This window comes from Ovis canadensis, chromosome 15, assembly GCF_042477335.2.
Source record: "Ovis canadensis isolate MfBH-ARS-UI-01 breed Bighorn chromosome 15, ARS-UI_OviCan_v2, whole genome shotgun sequence".
NCBI classification, from domain to species: Eukaryota; Metazoa; Chordata; class Mammalia; order Artiodactyla; family Bovidae; genus Ovis; species Ovis canadensis.
Window position 1 is genome coordinate 55,414,753 of NC_091259.1, and position 14,294 is coordinate 55,429,046.

Consider the following 14,294-nt stretch of genomic DNA (forward strand, 5'->3'; position numbering starts at 1 on the left):
TATTCCATTTCTGCTTCAAAAACCTTCCAGAGTTATCCTTAAGAAATTATTTGTTCTAAGTTTCTATGACTCTATTTGCTTGCTTATCTTCATAGTTTTAATTTAGATCTCATCGATTCAAATATTTGAATATTATTCTCCTTAATAGGGGAAATTCAATGCAGCTTACGTAGACATGGGATAGTTTAAAAAACTAAACCCAGTAATACAAAATGATGTGATAAGAGGAATAGTGAAGTAAATGAAGTCCCTAGAATAAGTGAAGGGCCTTATGAAACAGACTCAGATTTCTTTTTCTATGAATTTCCCCCAAGAACGGATGAATCTCCAACACAGGATCAGTAAATCTTTTATTCTTTTATGATGCGCACCCTGTTAGAGGTTTGTTCAACATACAAATCGTTAGGACTCTATGCAATGCATTATTTAAAATAGTTTTAAAATTACTGTGGAAGTCCTTTTAGGAAAAAGTCCTCAAATTCAGAGGCATATTTCTTATTTATTTAATTTTAACCATTGATGAGTTCTACAAAAAGGTCAGTTAATATTATAGCAGATATTCAATGAAACAATGAGATTAATTGGTTTAAAATTTACACTCAAGAATCTCATCTAAAATATTTGCCCTTCCCTGCTTTTAAATATTAATACTTTAATCTATTTCACAGCTAAGATATCTTTCTCCTTAAAAAGTAACTTGATGACTCCTTCCCGGATCTGCCTGGTCTTGACTCCATATACAACTGGGTTCAGGGTAGGAGGCAACATCAAATAGAGATTAGCAATTATGATATGGACATGAGGAGGAATGATTTTTTCCCCAAAGCGGTGAGTAAAAATGGTGAATAAGGCTGGAACATATGTAATGACAATAGCACATATGTGAGACGTACAGGTGCTGAAGGCTTTCTGACGAGCATCTGCAGAAGACAGACTCACCACTGCTCGCAAGATCATAGTGTAAGACATAGAAATACAGAAAATATCAAAGCCCCCAATCAGGAGGGCTGCCAAGAGACCATAGATGGCGTTGACCTTGACTTTGCCACAGGACACCTTGGCCACAGACATGTGGTCACAGTACGTGTGGGGAATGAAGTTGCCTCGACAATAGGGCAGGCGCTTGGTAAGGAAAGTGAATGGAAAGATGAGCATCACACCCCTCAGCAGAGTGGCAAGACCAGCCTTGGCAATGACAGCACTGGTGAGGATGCTGGCGTAGCGTAAGGGGTGGCAGATGGCCACATAGCGGTCCAGCGCCATGAGCATGAGCACCCCAGACTCCATCCCAGTCAACATGTGGACAAAAAACATCTGAGCCAGGCAGCCATTGAAGTCAATCTCCTTAAGGTTGAACCAGAATATGCACAGCATGCTGGGTACCGTGGTGGTGCACAGGGTGACATCTGTGAAGGAGAGCAGGGCCAGAAAGTAGTACATGGGGCGATGCAGGGCCTCCTCATGGCCGATGAGGTAGATGAGTCCACAGTTGCCCCCAAGAGCAATGATGTACATGAAGCAGAATGGCAGGGAGATCCAGATGTGTGCGGTTTCCAGCCCAGGAACACCATTCAAGATAAAGAATCCTAGTGTCAGGCTGGAGATATTGGCTCCAGACATAAAGCCTGACATGTGGGGGGCATTTTATATTCTTTGTCAGCAATTGCTCTCTGTACAGGAGACAGAGGTGGGGTTAGAGACCAAATATGAGATAGGTTTGTAGAACTATAACAATGAAAGCCATGAACATTCATCTTGTTAGGATAATCAGGATGATTTTTTATTTCCCGAGCTCTAGCAAAAGAATCTTTGAACTATGTTATCTAAAAATAAACAGTAGAGTCTTACTTTGTTTAATGTCCAGCAGCAAACTTTCTGCTTAGAAAGTTAGAAAGGATACTTTCTACTATCCTTACTGTCTCTGTCTTACAGCTCTTGCCTTGAAGATTATGAGGAAAGCAAGTTATATATGCAAAATTTTTCTGGATATCTTGCTAATGATAACATACTGTAGAAACTCAATAAAATTTTTGAAGTAGTAAGGATTTAATATGATTGGCATTCAAACTCTGATGTCAATATCATGCTTTTCCATGTTGTATAAATTCAGGTGTTCTTGAGAAGGGAAAAAAAAGTAATTACATTTTAAAATCATTAATAAGTTTTATCACATTTTGGTAAAATTTAAAAAAAAATTTTGAATTCATTCAGATAAAGAATTCTTTTCTTTTGGCTTCTCTGTTTTTATACCTAAAACAATTTCTTCATTTTTAATACAAACTAACACTCAAGAAACCTTTGAATTTCTGAAGATTATTGATTGCCTATACTGCTGTCACTTAAACAATAGTTTATTATAACTGTACAGGTAATCAGTACCACAGACAATACCATATCTTTGGATTGCTATTTCTTGTAGGGCAGTAGAAATGACTGAAAGATATTTGAAGAAATTTATAGATTCAGGGATATTTGAGTAAAATTGAAGGTTCCAAATGGTTAAAATTGTTCTTTTATTTGAAAAAATAAAATAATGTTTAAGCTGTGGCATAAACCTGAGTTCTCATGAAGCAAAGTCAGTGTCAAACACACCCATCATTCAGCAGACTTAAGTAGATACGTGTAGTGTGATGGCATTATTACACAGCAGTGAAGCCACAAGGTACAGATTCTTTTCACCTAAATATTCAATAAATCACCATTATGTCTACTTCTACTGGCCAGACTACATAGAAACCACAATGAAAAGAAGAAATACAAAGATACAAGTTTCAGAGGCTCATGCTGCTTCCTAAGCTGACTTCATCTTATGTGAACCATCTCTTCTAATAAAAAAGGCTCTCCCAGACCTCTCCTGAAATGTCACTACCTAGAGAAACTATCATTTCATGGACCTGGATTAGAAACACTTAAAGATAAAAATCTCCAGTGTCCACCATCTTTTATGTATACACCATGAGGAAATGAATAAAGTGGAAATGAGGTTAGGTCTAGCCACCCATAAAGACAAAAACCATTGTCTCTTAAGAAGTGAAAGGGAAAGAGAAATACATTGCTTCTTGCTAATGTTGTCTTTTGGTAATTGTGCCCATATTCTTAGCCATTGTATTATTATCCAGTAATATCTCTATCTTTTTCAAATGGCTATTTTTAAAAATTACCCAAACTTACCTCAGTGTTAGGCACAAACAAGTTCTTATTCATGGCTGAGAATCCTTAGGAGTTTTTTCAAAATCTGGGCTGGCATCTTCTTACATAGGAATTTTAGTTTCCCTGGAGAATCTTCAGCAAGGTATCCCAAGTGACTGACTCTCCACAATTAGGTGTCTCAGAAGAATCTATTTGAAAGAGAAAGAACTTTGGGCTTATTGTACTAGATAGGCATTTAGAAACTTTTGAATAGAAAAAGGAACAACAAAAGCAAAAACATATTAAAGTTTAATGCTTTATTCCCAAGTGAGAAATACGACCACCAAGACTGGTGGAGACAAATATCATTTTAAATTTTCTTCTCTTATTGAAAAATAAATACTTTTTTAATGTAGAAAAAATTAAAAAGAAACTATAGAAAAACATAATAAAAACTTGGAAAATCACTTGTAATTCTTTTTTTTTAAATTTTATAATTATAACCTTTATTTTATTTTTTTTAACTTTTATTTTATTTTGCTTTACAATACTGTATTGGTTTTGCCATACATTGACATGAATCCACCATGGGTGTACATGAGTTCCCAATCCTGAACCTCCCTTACACCTCCCACCCCATATCATCTCTCTGGATCATCTTCATGCACCAGCCCCAAGCATCCTATATCCTGTATCAAACATAGACTGGTGATTCGTTTCTTACATGATAGTATACATGTTTCAATGCCATTCTCCCAAATCATCCCACCCTCTCCCTCTCCCACAGAGTCCAAAAGTCTGTTCTATACATCTGTGTCTCTTTTGCTGTCTCGCATACAGGGTTATCATTACCGTCTTTTTAAATTCCATATAGATGTGTTAGTATACTGTATTGGTGTTTTTCTTTCTGGCTTACTTCACTCTGTATAATAGGCTCCAGTTTCATCCACCTCGTTAGAACTGATTCAAATGTATTCTTTTTAACGGCTGAGTAATACTCCATTGTGTATATGTACCACAGCTTTCTTATCCATTCATCTGCTGATGGACATCTAGGTTGTTTCCATGCCCTGGTTATTATCAACAGTGCTGCGATGAACATTGGGGTACACGTGTCTCTTTCAATTCTGGTTTCCTTGGTGTGTATGCCCACCAGTGGGATTGCTGGGTCATAAGGCAGTTCTATTTGCAATTTTTTAAGGAATCGCCACACTGTTCTCCATAGTGGCTGTACTAGTTTGCATTCCCACCAACAGTGTAAGAGAGTTCCCTTTTCTCCACACCCTCTCCAGCATTTATTGCTTGTAGACTTTTGGATAGTAGCCATTCTAACTGGTGTGAAGTGGTACCTCATTGTGGTCTTGATTTGCATTTCTCTGATAATGAGTGATGTTGATCATCTTTTCATGTGTTTGTTAGCCATCCGTATGTCTTCTTTGGAGAAATGTCTATGTAGTTCTTTGGCCCATTTTTTGATTGGGTCATTTATTTATAAATACATTTTTTAATGTGGAAAAAATCTAAAAAGAAACTATAGAAAAACATGATAAAAATTTGGAAAATCACTTGTAATTCTAATGAAGCAATGACCATTTTAAAATGCCTTCTCTATTTGTCCAATAATTTTGGAATTACTGTGTATAATATTCTCTTTCACATAGACTTCATACTGTATGAAGTTTTACACTTTTCCCCCTATTTGCTATAGTGTACATTTCTCATGTCATTCTATGTGACTTGCAACTAAAATTTTAGAGCTAAACTTTCCATTCAATAGTTGAAGCAAAATTAAACATTTTATTACTCTTGAATGTTTAAACTGTTTCTAATTTTTGCTGTCAAAGAGAATTATTTTATGGATATCCTAATCTGTTTGTACTGTTGATTTTCCCCTCTTAGAATTATTAGAAATAGATTAAAAATTTGTTGAATAAAAAGGCCTAGACAATTTAATTATGTTGATAAAAGTTGGAAAAAATCATCTTCATAAAAAAATCATCTTCATATGGGACTTTCACTCCCATACACAATTAGTATGCTATCCCTCTAAAGTACTATTATATGTTTGCTCTCTTTTCCCCAGCTGAATTTGTGAGAATACTCTGATATTTTAGCTTGACTTAAAATCAACTTTGTTAGTAGTGACTATGAACATTCTTTTCAAGTGTTTTTTGGTCAGTTGTTTTTCTAATATTTGGATTATTCATGTTTCTTCTTATCCATCTCAGTAGAGGTGTTAGCTTTGATTATATTGCTTGCTGGGCACTTTCAGTACTAAAATATGAACACATCTTCTGTCATAGTTTGCAACCATTTTCAAAGGTAGTATTGTCACTAAACTGAACTGGAATCCACTTGCCAGATTCACAGCAAATCAATCTACTGACATCAACTTGTGGTGAGGGGAAACATAGCATTTATTGCAGGGAACCAAGCAAGGAAAAGAGGAAGATGGTAAAGAACCCGCCTGTCAGTGTTGGAGATGTAAGAGACACAGATTCAATCCCTAGGTCTGGAAGATCCCCTGGAGGAGGGCATGGCAATCCACTCTAGTATTGTAGTCCACAGGGTCACAAAGAGTCAGATACTACTGTAACAACTTAGCACACACATATGAATGCATGCTCAAAAGATCCAAACCTCTTGTGTCTTTTAAGGAAGGGTTTTCAAAGACAGTGAGAATAGAATCATAAGATGTGTGATCAGTTTTGCACAAATCTCTGATTGTCGGTGAGGATATATCAAGGTGAAGTTTCAAGAATCAACATCAACAGTCTTCTGACTACAACCAGTCTGGTGTCTGTGTGATTGTGGTGAGCAGTGTCCATTGGTGGGGCTCTGGTTTTTGCAAAACAACTGAGGAATACACATGAGACCTTTACCTATATCTTCCAAAAGGAACTGGGAGTTCTTTATGGCTGACATTGTTTAAGTTATTATTACTTTTCTTGTCTGACTGCTTTTACTTTGTACTTTGCCTCTACATTCCCTTCCTTCTCTAATATTAATTCCTGTGCTTCCCTTTGGAATTTGGAGAAGGATTAGGAGACTAAAGCTTTTTCTATAAACAATAAGCAGGGGAACACAGAGGGGTCTTGCCACCAAGAAGGTCCCTTGGGGTCCTGCCCAGTTTCAATTCCCTCTTTTCTTTGGTGCTCCTCCATCCTGAGGGGAACAGGGGTGATGACGGCTCTGGCTACTTTCTGATGGATGGGGGCAACATCAATTTTTCAGGATTAGAGGAGTGATAATCATAGACTTTCATTTCAAAGAATTCTCAAGTTCTAGGATTGGCATCAACATTTCGCATTAGGAAGACATTACTCCTTTTTGACTGCCTTGTCAAGGCACCTAGACAATCATTTGAAAATTAGTAGATGTATTACAATGAAGATGATGATCAAGACGCATCTTTGTAGAATTCCTGAGAAAACCCTCCCATCCCAGACAGCAACCAGGAAAATAAATCTTGGAGTGGGTCCTCTTTTCATTCATCTTATAACCAAGTGGCCTTTTGAAATAATCTATTCATTAGGCTTTCCAGTTCACCTGAGGTATTTGTATATGTACAGCCTGTGGCAAGTACACATACCCCTCTGTGTTTGGTCAAAATGAAATCCAAGGAAATTCTGTTATCAAGGACCACCAGAACCAAAGAATCTAGAAATACCTGTTGGGGAATGATGTTTTTGGGCAATCTGTCCAATTGTGGTAGACAGGTTGCTTATCATATCTATTGGTATATTGACATGCACTCTAGCAGTTGTGATGAGGATACCAAGAATACTTTGTCCTACTATCCTACCAACATCTTCTTAAGGTGTATGCTATTTATAGGAAGAGATGGAAGGCTTTCTGAGCCATGCACACACACACACACAAAGAGTTAGAAAATATTCGGTATAAGCAGGACCCTTCATGTTGCCAGCTCTCCAGGCAGTAGTATAACTACCCTTGTGTCAATGGGTCACTTCCTATACCACAGAAAAAAATATAACTGGCCAGGGGACACAAGTTATCCTTACCATTGTGGTGTCATTACTGTCTTCATTTTTAGAAAGTACAGAGATTGCCTTGTGAAGCCAAATTTTCCACATTCCATTTACATGATATCCAATCTGTGTGACTTTCCTGTATAATCTGTCGACATTTCTACTTTTTGTATATGGATCAGTTGTACATTAGGGATAGGTGGCACATTTTTTCAAATGTGAAATGCAAGGGATTGCAAGGGACCAATAATCACCTTTTCTTCAAGGGAGATTATTTCAGATAAGTTGAGAGGGGACCAGACATTCTGAAGTTCCCTGGTTAATTAAACCTGGAAAGAGAATTTTCAAGGAAGAAGATTATAAAAAGTCTTGAGCTCTAACACTGAATCAAAACTGACTACGGGGACCACTGAAGGGAGATACTGCCTATGGAAGGTCTGGGGAATTCTATGGTAAATCCAACAATCACGTCAACTTTCCCTCTGGCTGCACTTTGTGACAGTTTGATTTAAAATATCAATATTTTGCCTCTAGGAATTGGCGGACCAAGTGAGTTAAGACAGAAAATGGAGAGAAAAGGCTATCGTCATTTTAATAGCAACTTTCAAAGTTATCTATTACTAACAGATCTGGCCAGGTACCAAACATTTCTAAGAAAATTAGATAGGCCCATAGTCAAGCAAGGGAATACTGATAGGTCAGAAAAATGCTCCAGTCAATCACAGATGTTACTATGATAAGCCGTAATCAATACACTACTTATTTAAGATACTTAACAAATTTTCAATCTGAGTCCTAGTCCAGGTTCACAAGACTATCAATTTTGAGCCAGTATGATGGCCATTTCTCCAGTACTTGTTGAAGGCTGTGGAGCTGCAGTCAGGTCAGAAGCTGACTTTACTTATGTGTGGTGGACCCACAGACGAATTCCTGCTAATACGGAAGAAAAATGAGTTTTTAGCACAATCTGACAAGGTTCCACTCATCAGGTCTGGAAATGACTTTCCACATGTGCCTCTTTCCAAGTTTTAGGGGTATCCAGTCCCTAGTATAATGCAGTGCAGAGGGACATTCAGGGAGCTTTCCTTATTAGCAAATGTACGAAGTGCATTCAGAACCACAGCCAGGTTTGAATGTTCCTCACAGGGTCTAGTTTCCTACCCCCTGATCAGATGCTTGAACCCTTAAATGCTCAGAATAGGAAAAGGGTTTCTTATGTGAAATGTCATAAGAACTCAGTGGGAACTTGTTTCTAGGAGCCACTCTAATTCTAAGTAGCGCAACTAGCAGCACTTTATACTAAGCTAAATTAGTCTCTGGACAGATTTTTGCTATGGTCTTCTTTAAAGTATTGTTCATCATCTCTGTCTTTCTAGCTGATTGAGGCCTCTATGATTCATGTAAAGTACACTTTATTTCCAGTTATTTGGATAACTCTGGTATCACATTGGCAACAGAGGCTTACTCCTGCTATCATTCTGGATTGAACCAGGGAAGTTTACCCAAATCTGAGTATTGTTTCTTTGAGCAGAGCCTTTACTCTTTCACTCCAATGGGGAAATGCCTCTATCCAGGTTGTGAAAGTATTCACCATCACCAGTAAACAGCAGAAATGGAAATTTCCCTTGTCTTTAGTCCAAACTGTAGACTCTATTTGCCAGCCCTCTCCTGGTCATTCTCCTTAGCCTGGATCCTCATGCGAGGTGAGGCAACCAGCCCTTGAAGTTGCGTTCTTTTTTTTTCTTTTAATTAATTTTTAAAATTAATTTAATTGGAGGCTAATTACTTTACAATATTGTGGTGGTTTTTGCCATACATTGACATGAATCAGCCACAGGTATATACATGTGTCTCCCATCCTGAATCCACCTTCCACCTCTCTTCCTATCCTATTCCTCTGGGTTGCCCCATGCATCAGCTTTGAGTGCCCTGTTTCATACATTGAACTTGGACTGGTCATCTATTTCACATATGATAATATACATATGTTGAAGTTGCTTGTTTGCATAGATCATGCATTTTTGTACCACCTTCTGAACTGTTTTGTTCAATATAATGTTGAATCCACTGGAGAGTGTTCTATTTTCTTTATCTCTGTACATCTACACATGTGACAGGTTACACGTGATTGGTTAAAGTGTTCTCAAGATTATGTAAGAGCAAGATAACTTTCACTACATTTGGTATCATCCTGCAATTTCATTCCCCTAACTTTCCCTTGGTAATAATATTCTATACAGGAAATGTGACTTAAATAAATTGAAATATGACTGGGAGTTGCTTATACACAATACCTTGGTTCTAGATCTAATCAAATTATGTGAAGTTGATGTGGAACGATTGGACCATTGCACTGAGGTCTGCCTCACAACTTGGTCTCCAGACAGGAGATGGAATTTGAAATTCTATCCACATTTTTATCTTGTCCTCACCTCTCTTCTCCTGTTCTTCCCCCTCTATCTCTAACTACCCCCTCCCATGAACACTGAGTAGAATTTTCTTCCATCATTATCTGCTTCATAACTGTCTAAGAATTTGTCAATGATTCTGGCCTCCTGGCTCTAATTCAGTGGTGAGTCTTAGTTTTCCCAATTATGTTGTTGTTCATTTCTTTCTGTGAAACTCATCTTTGGTTTTGAAATGGGGAAGATGATATAAAATTAATTGGAGATTGTTACTTGAGTGTGTCAAAGTTTTCATTTACTACGTTTTATTTTTCCAGGTTTTTGTGTTATGCTCTGCCTTTATTGTGGTTGTTGCCTCTCACACACTCTTTCCACAGTGTATGCCTATTCACATTATGGTATTTAAATTTAAGTATTCCTAGATTCACCCAGCTGGCTGTTTGTATTTCTCCTATTCCTCAACTATCAAATGAGAGGGACTTCCCACAGGGTGCTAGTGGTAAAGAATCCACCTGCCAATGTAGGAGACACAGGAGATGTGGGTTTGATCCCCGGGTCAGAAAGATCCCCATGAGTACAAAATGGCACCTCACTCCAGTATTCTTGCCTTGAAAACTATGCTATAGTTTTGAAATAAATGTTTGCATATTTTGTATAAAACATCATTATAATGCATGATAAAACATATGTGTTTAAAACTGACAGTAGGGAAAAGTACTATGTTTTGGTATGGTTTAAAAGAGAATACTTTATGAGTAAAGTTTGCCAAATCCAAAAACACAATTTCAAGAGAGAACAACTTTACTGATTATAAGCCTACAAGTAGCATTACAGAGAAGCACTTTTGTATTAATAATATATTTTTAAAATTCAGGTTTTGCTTCGAAGCAGGAAAATTATCTTGCAAAAATATGTTGAGTGGTAAGCATATTTCATAATCATTTGACTATGTATAATATGATATAGGGCTTCCCTCATAGCTCAGTCAGTAAAGAATCTGCCTGAACTGCACAAGATCTGGGTTCAGTTCCAGGGTCAGGAAGATCCCTTGTAGAAGGAAATGGCAACCCATTCCAGTATTCTTGCCTAGAGAATCCCATGAACAGAGGAGCCTGGAAGGCTATAGTCCATGGGGTCGCAAGAGTCAGACACAACTTAGTGACTAAACCACCAACACGATATTAAACTATGTTCTTCATATTAGCAGCCTATAAGAGAATATGGGGCTCCCCAGGTGGCCCAGTGGTGAAGAATCTGCCAATCAACACAGGAGTCCTTATGCCAATGCAGAAGACTCAAGCATCTTGGGTTCAATTCTTGATTCAGGAAGATCCGCTGGAGGAGGGAATGGCAACCCACTCAAGTACTCTTGCCTGGAAAATTCCATGGATGAAGGAGACTGGCAGGCTGCAGTCCATGGGATCACAGAGTTGGACATGACTGAGCACACGCAAACACACACGTAGAAGAATATACTCTTAATCAATATCACTAATTTCTCTATTTCTTTATATGCTTCATTCTGTGCCCATTCCAGAAAGTCTAAATAAAGTAAAAGTCTGTGGGAATATAATTATTTCCTGTCAATTTTTTCTATAAAATTTAGGTCTCAGAGTAGAAATTTTGTGATTTTATCATAAATCTTTGAGCAGAATACTGACAGGTAATTTTTCTGACCTCATAGCTGATGAATTTTACATTTATTTTTTTCTTTTACATACTTTTATTAATTTTTGTACTAAATACAGAATTCTATATCCCAGACTTATCTCACACTCAAAATGTCTTTCTCTCCAAAAAGCAATTTGATCACCCTCTCATGGATCTGCTTGGTCTTCACTCCACAGACAATTGGATTCAAGGTGGGAGGCAGCAATTGGTAGAGACTGGCTATTAAAATGTGGACATGGTGAGGTATGTTGCATCCCCCAAAGTGGTGAGTAAAGAAATTGAAGAAGGCTGGGACTTAGGTGATGACAATAGCACATATGTGTGATGTACAGGTGCTGAAGGCTCTGTGAGGAGCATCTGCAGAGGACAGATTTACTACAACAGGGACAATCATGGTGTAAAAGAGGGAAACACGGATGATATCAGACCCTCCATTCAATACAGCAGTTATGAGACCATAGATGGCATTAATCTTGATATTGCCACAGGATAATTTGGCCAGAGACATATGGTCACAAAGGTGTGTTGAACAAGGTTTGTCCCTGCAATAGGGAAGATGCTTGATCAGGAAAGTGAACGGTATCACCATCAACACACTTCAAGTCAAGGTGACAAGGCCAGCCTTGGTAACTGTGGTGTTGGTGAGGCTGTAGAATAGCTTAGAGGGTAGCAAATGGCCACATAGTGATCCAGAGTGATAAGCATGAGCACACCAGACTCCATGCCTGTCAGCATGTGGATGAAAAACATCTGCACAAGTCAGGCATTAAAGTCAATCTCTTTGAGGCTGAGCTGAAAGATACACAACATACTGGGAACAAATGAAGTGCACCCACTAATATCTGTAAGGGGCAGTAAGGCTAGGAAGTAGTACATGGGCAGATGCAGGGCTTCCTCACGGCTGATGGTATATATGAGCCTACAGTTCCCCAAGACAGCAATGATGTACACGAAGCAGAATGGCAAGGAGATCCAGATGTGTGCAGCTTCCAGCCCAGGAATCATGTTGAGGATGAAGGATTTAGGTGTCACGCTGGAGCTGTTGACTTTATGCATGATGGTCAGTGGCAAAGCATGTTACTTTTGGTTCTAATGAATATGTCCTGTACAAGAGACAGTAGTAGGTTATTTTCAGTCAGAGACAAAAGACAAATGAAAATTTTTCACAACATAAATAATACATTTCGGTGAAAATTTGCTTTTTACACCCAGGCTGTGTTGCTTTATCTTGTCAAGGGGTCTTAAGTCTGTTACTGAATCAAAAGAATGCATACTGCAAGCATAGCAAAGACCTGGTCTTTCTTATTTTCATACTGTAAGCTCTTTCTGTATGTTCCCAGCCATATTGCCAGACCATTCACTAGTACTTGCTTCTGTCCCATTGATCAGTTTCTGGATAACGGACCCTGTTGTAATAACACCAGTTCTATCAACTTCTCATATAATTTCCCTTCTTCCAAAAAGTCCTTCCAGGTATGTCCACTGAGACTTTACTTATTATACACATATGTTATGAGGTGAACATAATCTCTCTACAAGTCTGAATATTCCAAGTTAGAATAATCAGGGACAAATATTTGGCAGGCTTAAAATTACATAATAAGTTGCAATGTACAATGCCCAGCCACATGCATTTTCCCTTAAACATCTAATTGTTTCTTCTTGATAAACGTGAAAGCTTTTCTTTTGACATTTAATCAGTGACATTTTAAGCTATAATTATTAATAGTTCTTGTGGATTCTTAAATCTCTGAGTAGGTAAAGAAAAAATATATATGTATAAATAATCATACTTAAATTTTTGTATTTATTATTTTCAGCCCTTAATAAATATGAAGAATGATGTTTAATAGGGTAAAATATTTATTAGTCAATTTAGTTAGCTTTCCATCTCTCTCTGTGTTCTGAGACATGGATAGCTTTTGATTAAAATCATAAGACTTCAGGATCTTTTAAAATTTTTTTGCAAAATTTTTTTTGCTCTGTTTTTAAAAGCTCTTGCTTAAGTTTGTATTAGATTATAAAATTGATTCATTCATTAAATCAGATATCTATTATATGTTTTCTAATCTCCCCATATAATAGATGTTAAAAGTTCTAATTTTGATGGCTACCATTCTCTCTTTTTCTCTTTCTGTCTCTTTGAGATTCTGTCTAGGGGTTTCTATGTAAGTATGTGTCTTTTTTAATCTTTAATCAGTGGAAAATTTTTAAATAATGTTGGATAAATTATATCAATACATAAAAAAGATAAAAGCAAAGCTTTTCAGAAAATAGGAGCAACTTAAAACCGAAAACTTTTAAAAGCAATTTTCTCAACTGTAAATTTTTTACTGTTCAGAAGAGTAAAATCATGGAGATTTTTACCACAACCTGGAACGTTATTAGCAAAATATATAGTACCACTACAATTATTATTAGTGTCATTACCATTATTTTGTTTTGTAAAATGCATGTAAGTAAAGTCACCTCTGCTGCTGCTGCTAAGTCACTTCAGTTGTGTCCGACTCTGTGTGACCCCATAGACGGCAACCCACCAGGCTCCCCCATCCCTGGGATTCTCCAGGCAAGAAAACTGGAGTGGGTTGCCATTTCCTTCTCCAATGCATGAAAGTGAAAAGTGAAACGGAAGTCGCTCAGTCATGTCCGACTCCCAGTGACCCCATGGACTGCAGCCATCCGGGCTCCTCCATCCATGAGATTTTCCAGACAAGAGTACTGGAGTGGGGTGCCATTGCCTTCTCCGAAAGTCATCTCTAGTCTTCCCTTAAACCTTCAGTATCTTTACATCTCAGATCAAAAGCCAACATCCTTATTTTATTTACAAAATCCTACACAATTAGGACCTCTTTAAATCTCTGAATATCTCTCTCATTACTTGTATTCCTTCAATCCATCCATACTTACTAGAGGTTTCTCAAGTTCAACAAATGTGCACAATCTGGGGCATTTCCAGTTTTCATTTTCATTGTTTGCTAAGTTCTTTCTCAGGCAATATCAGCATATACCCTTCATAATTTCAGAGCTTTGGTTACTGTCAATGCAAATCTAAAGCTTTTCCTTACTTCGCAGTTTAAAGTTGCAATCCCCAGACCCT

The 14,294-nt window shown here is 37.5% G+C and overlaps 1 protein-coding gene and 1 pseudogene across 1 annotated transcript; both read right to left on the reverse strand.

Annotated features, from left to right (window-relative positions):
* Positions 1–657: 657 nt before the first annotated feature.
* Positions 658–1,620, reverse strand: LOC138420497 (olfactory receptor 52N2-like). The gene has a single exon (XM_069553736.1). It carries the CDS (start codon positions 1,618–1,620, stop codon positions 658–660), a length of 963 nt encoding a protein of 320 aa, XP_069409837.1.
* Positions 1,621–11,291: 9,671 nt separating this feature from the next.
* On the reverse strand, positions 11,292–12,253 carry LOC138420491 (olfactory receptor 52N2-like; annotated as a pseudogene).
* Between the last annotated feature and the right edge of the window lie 2,041 nt (positions 12,254–14,294).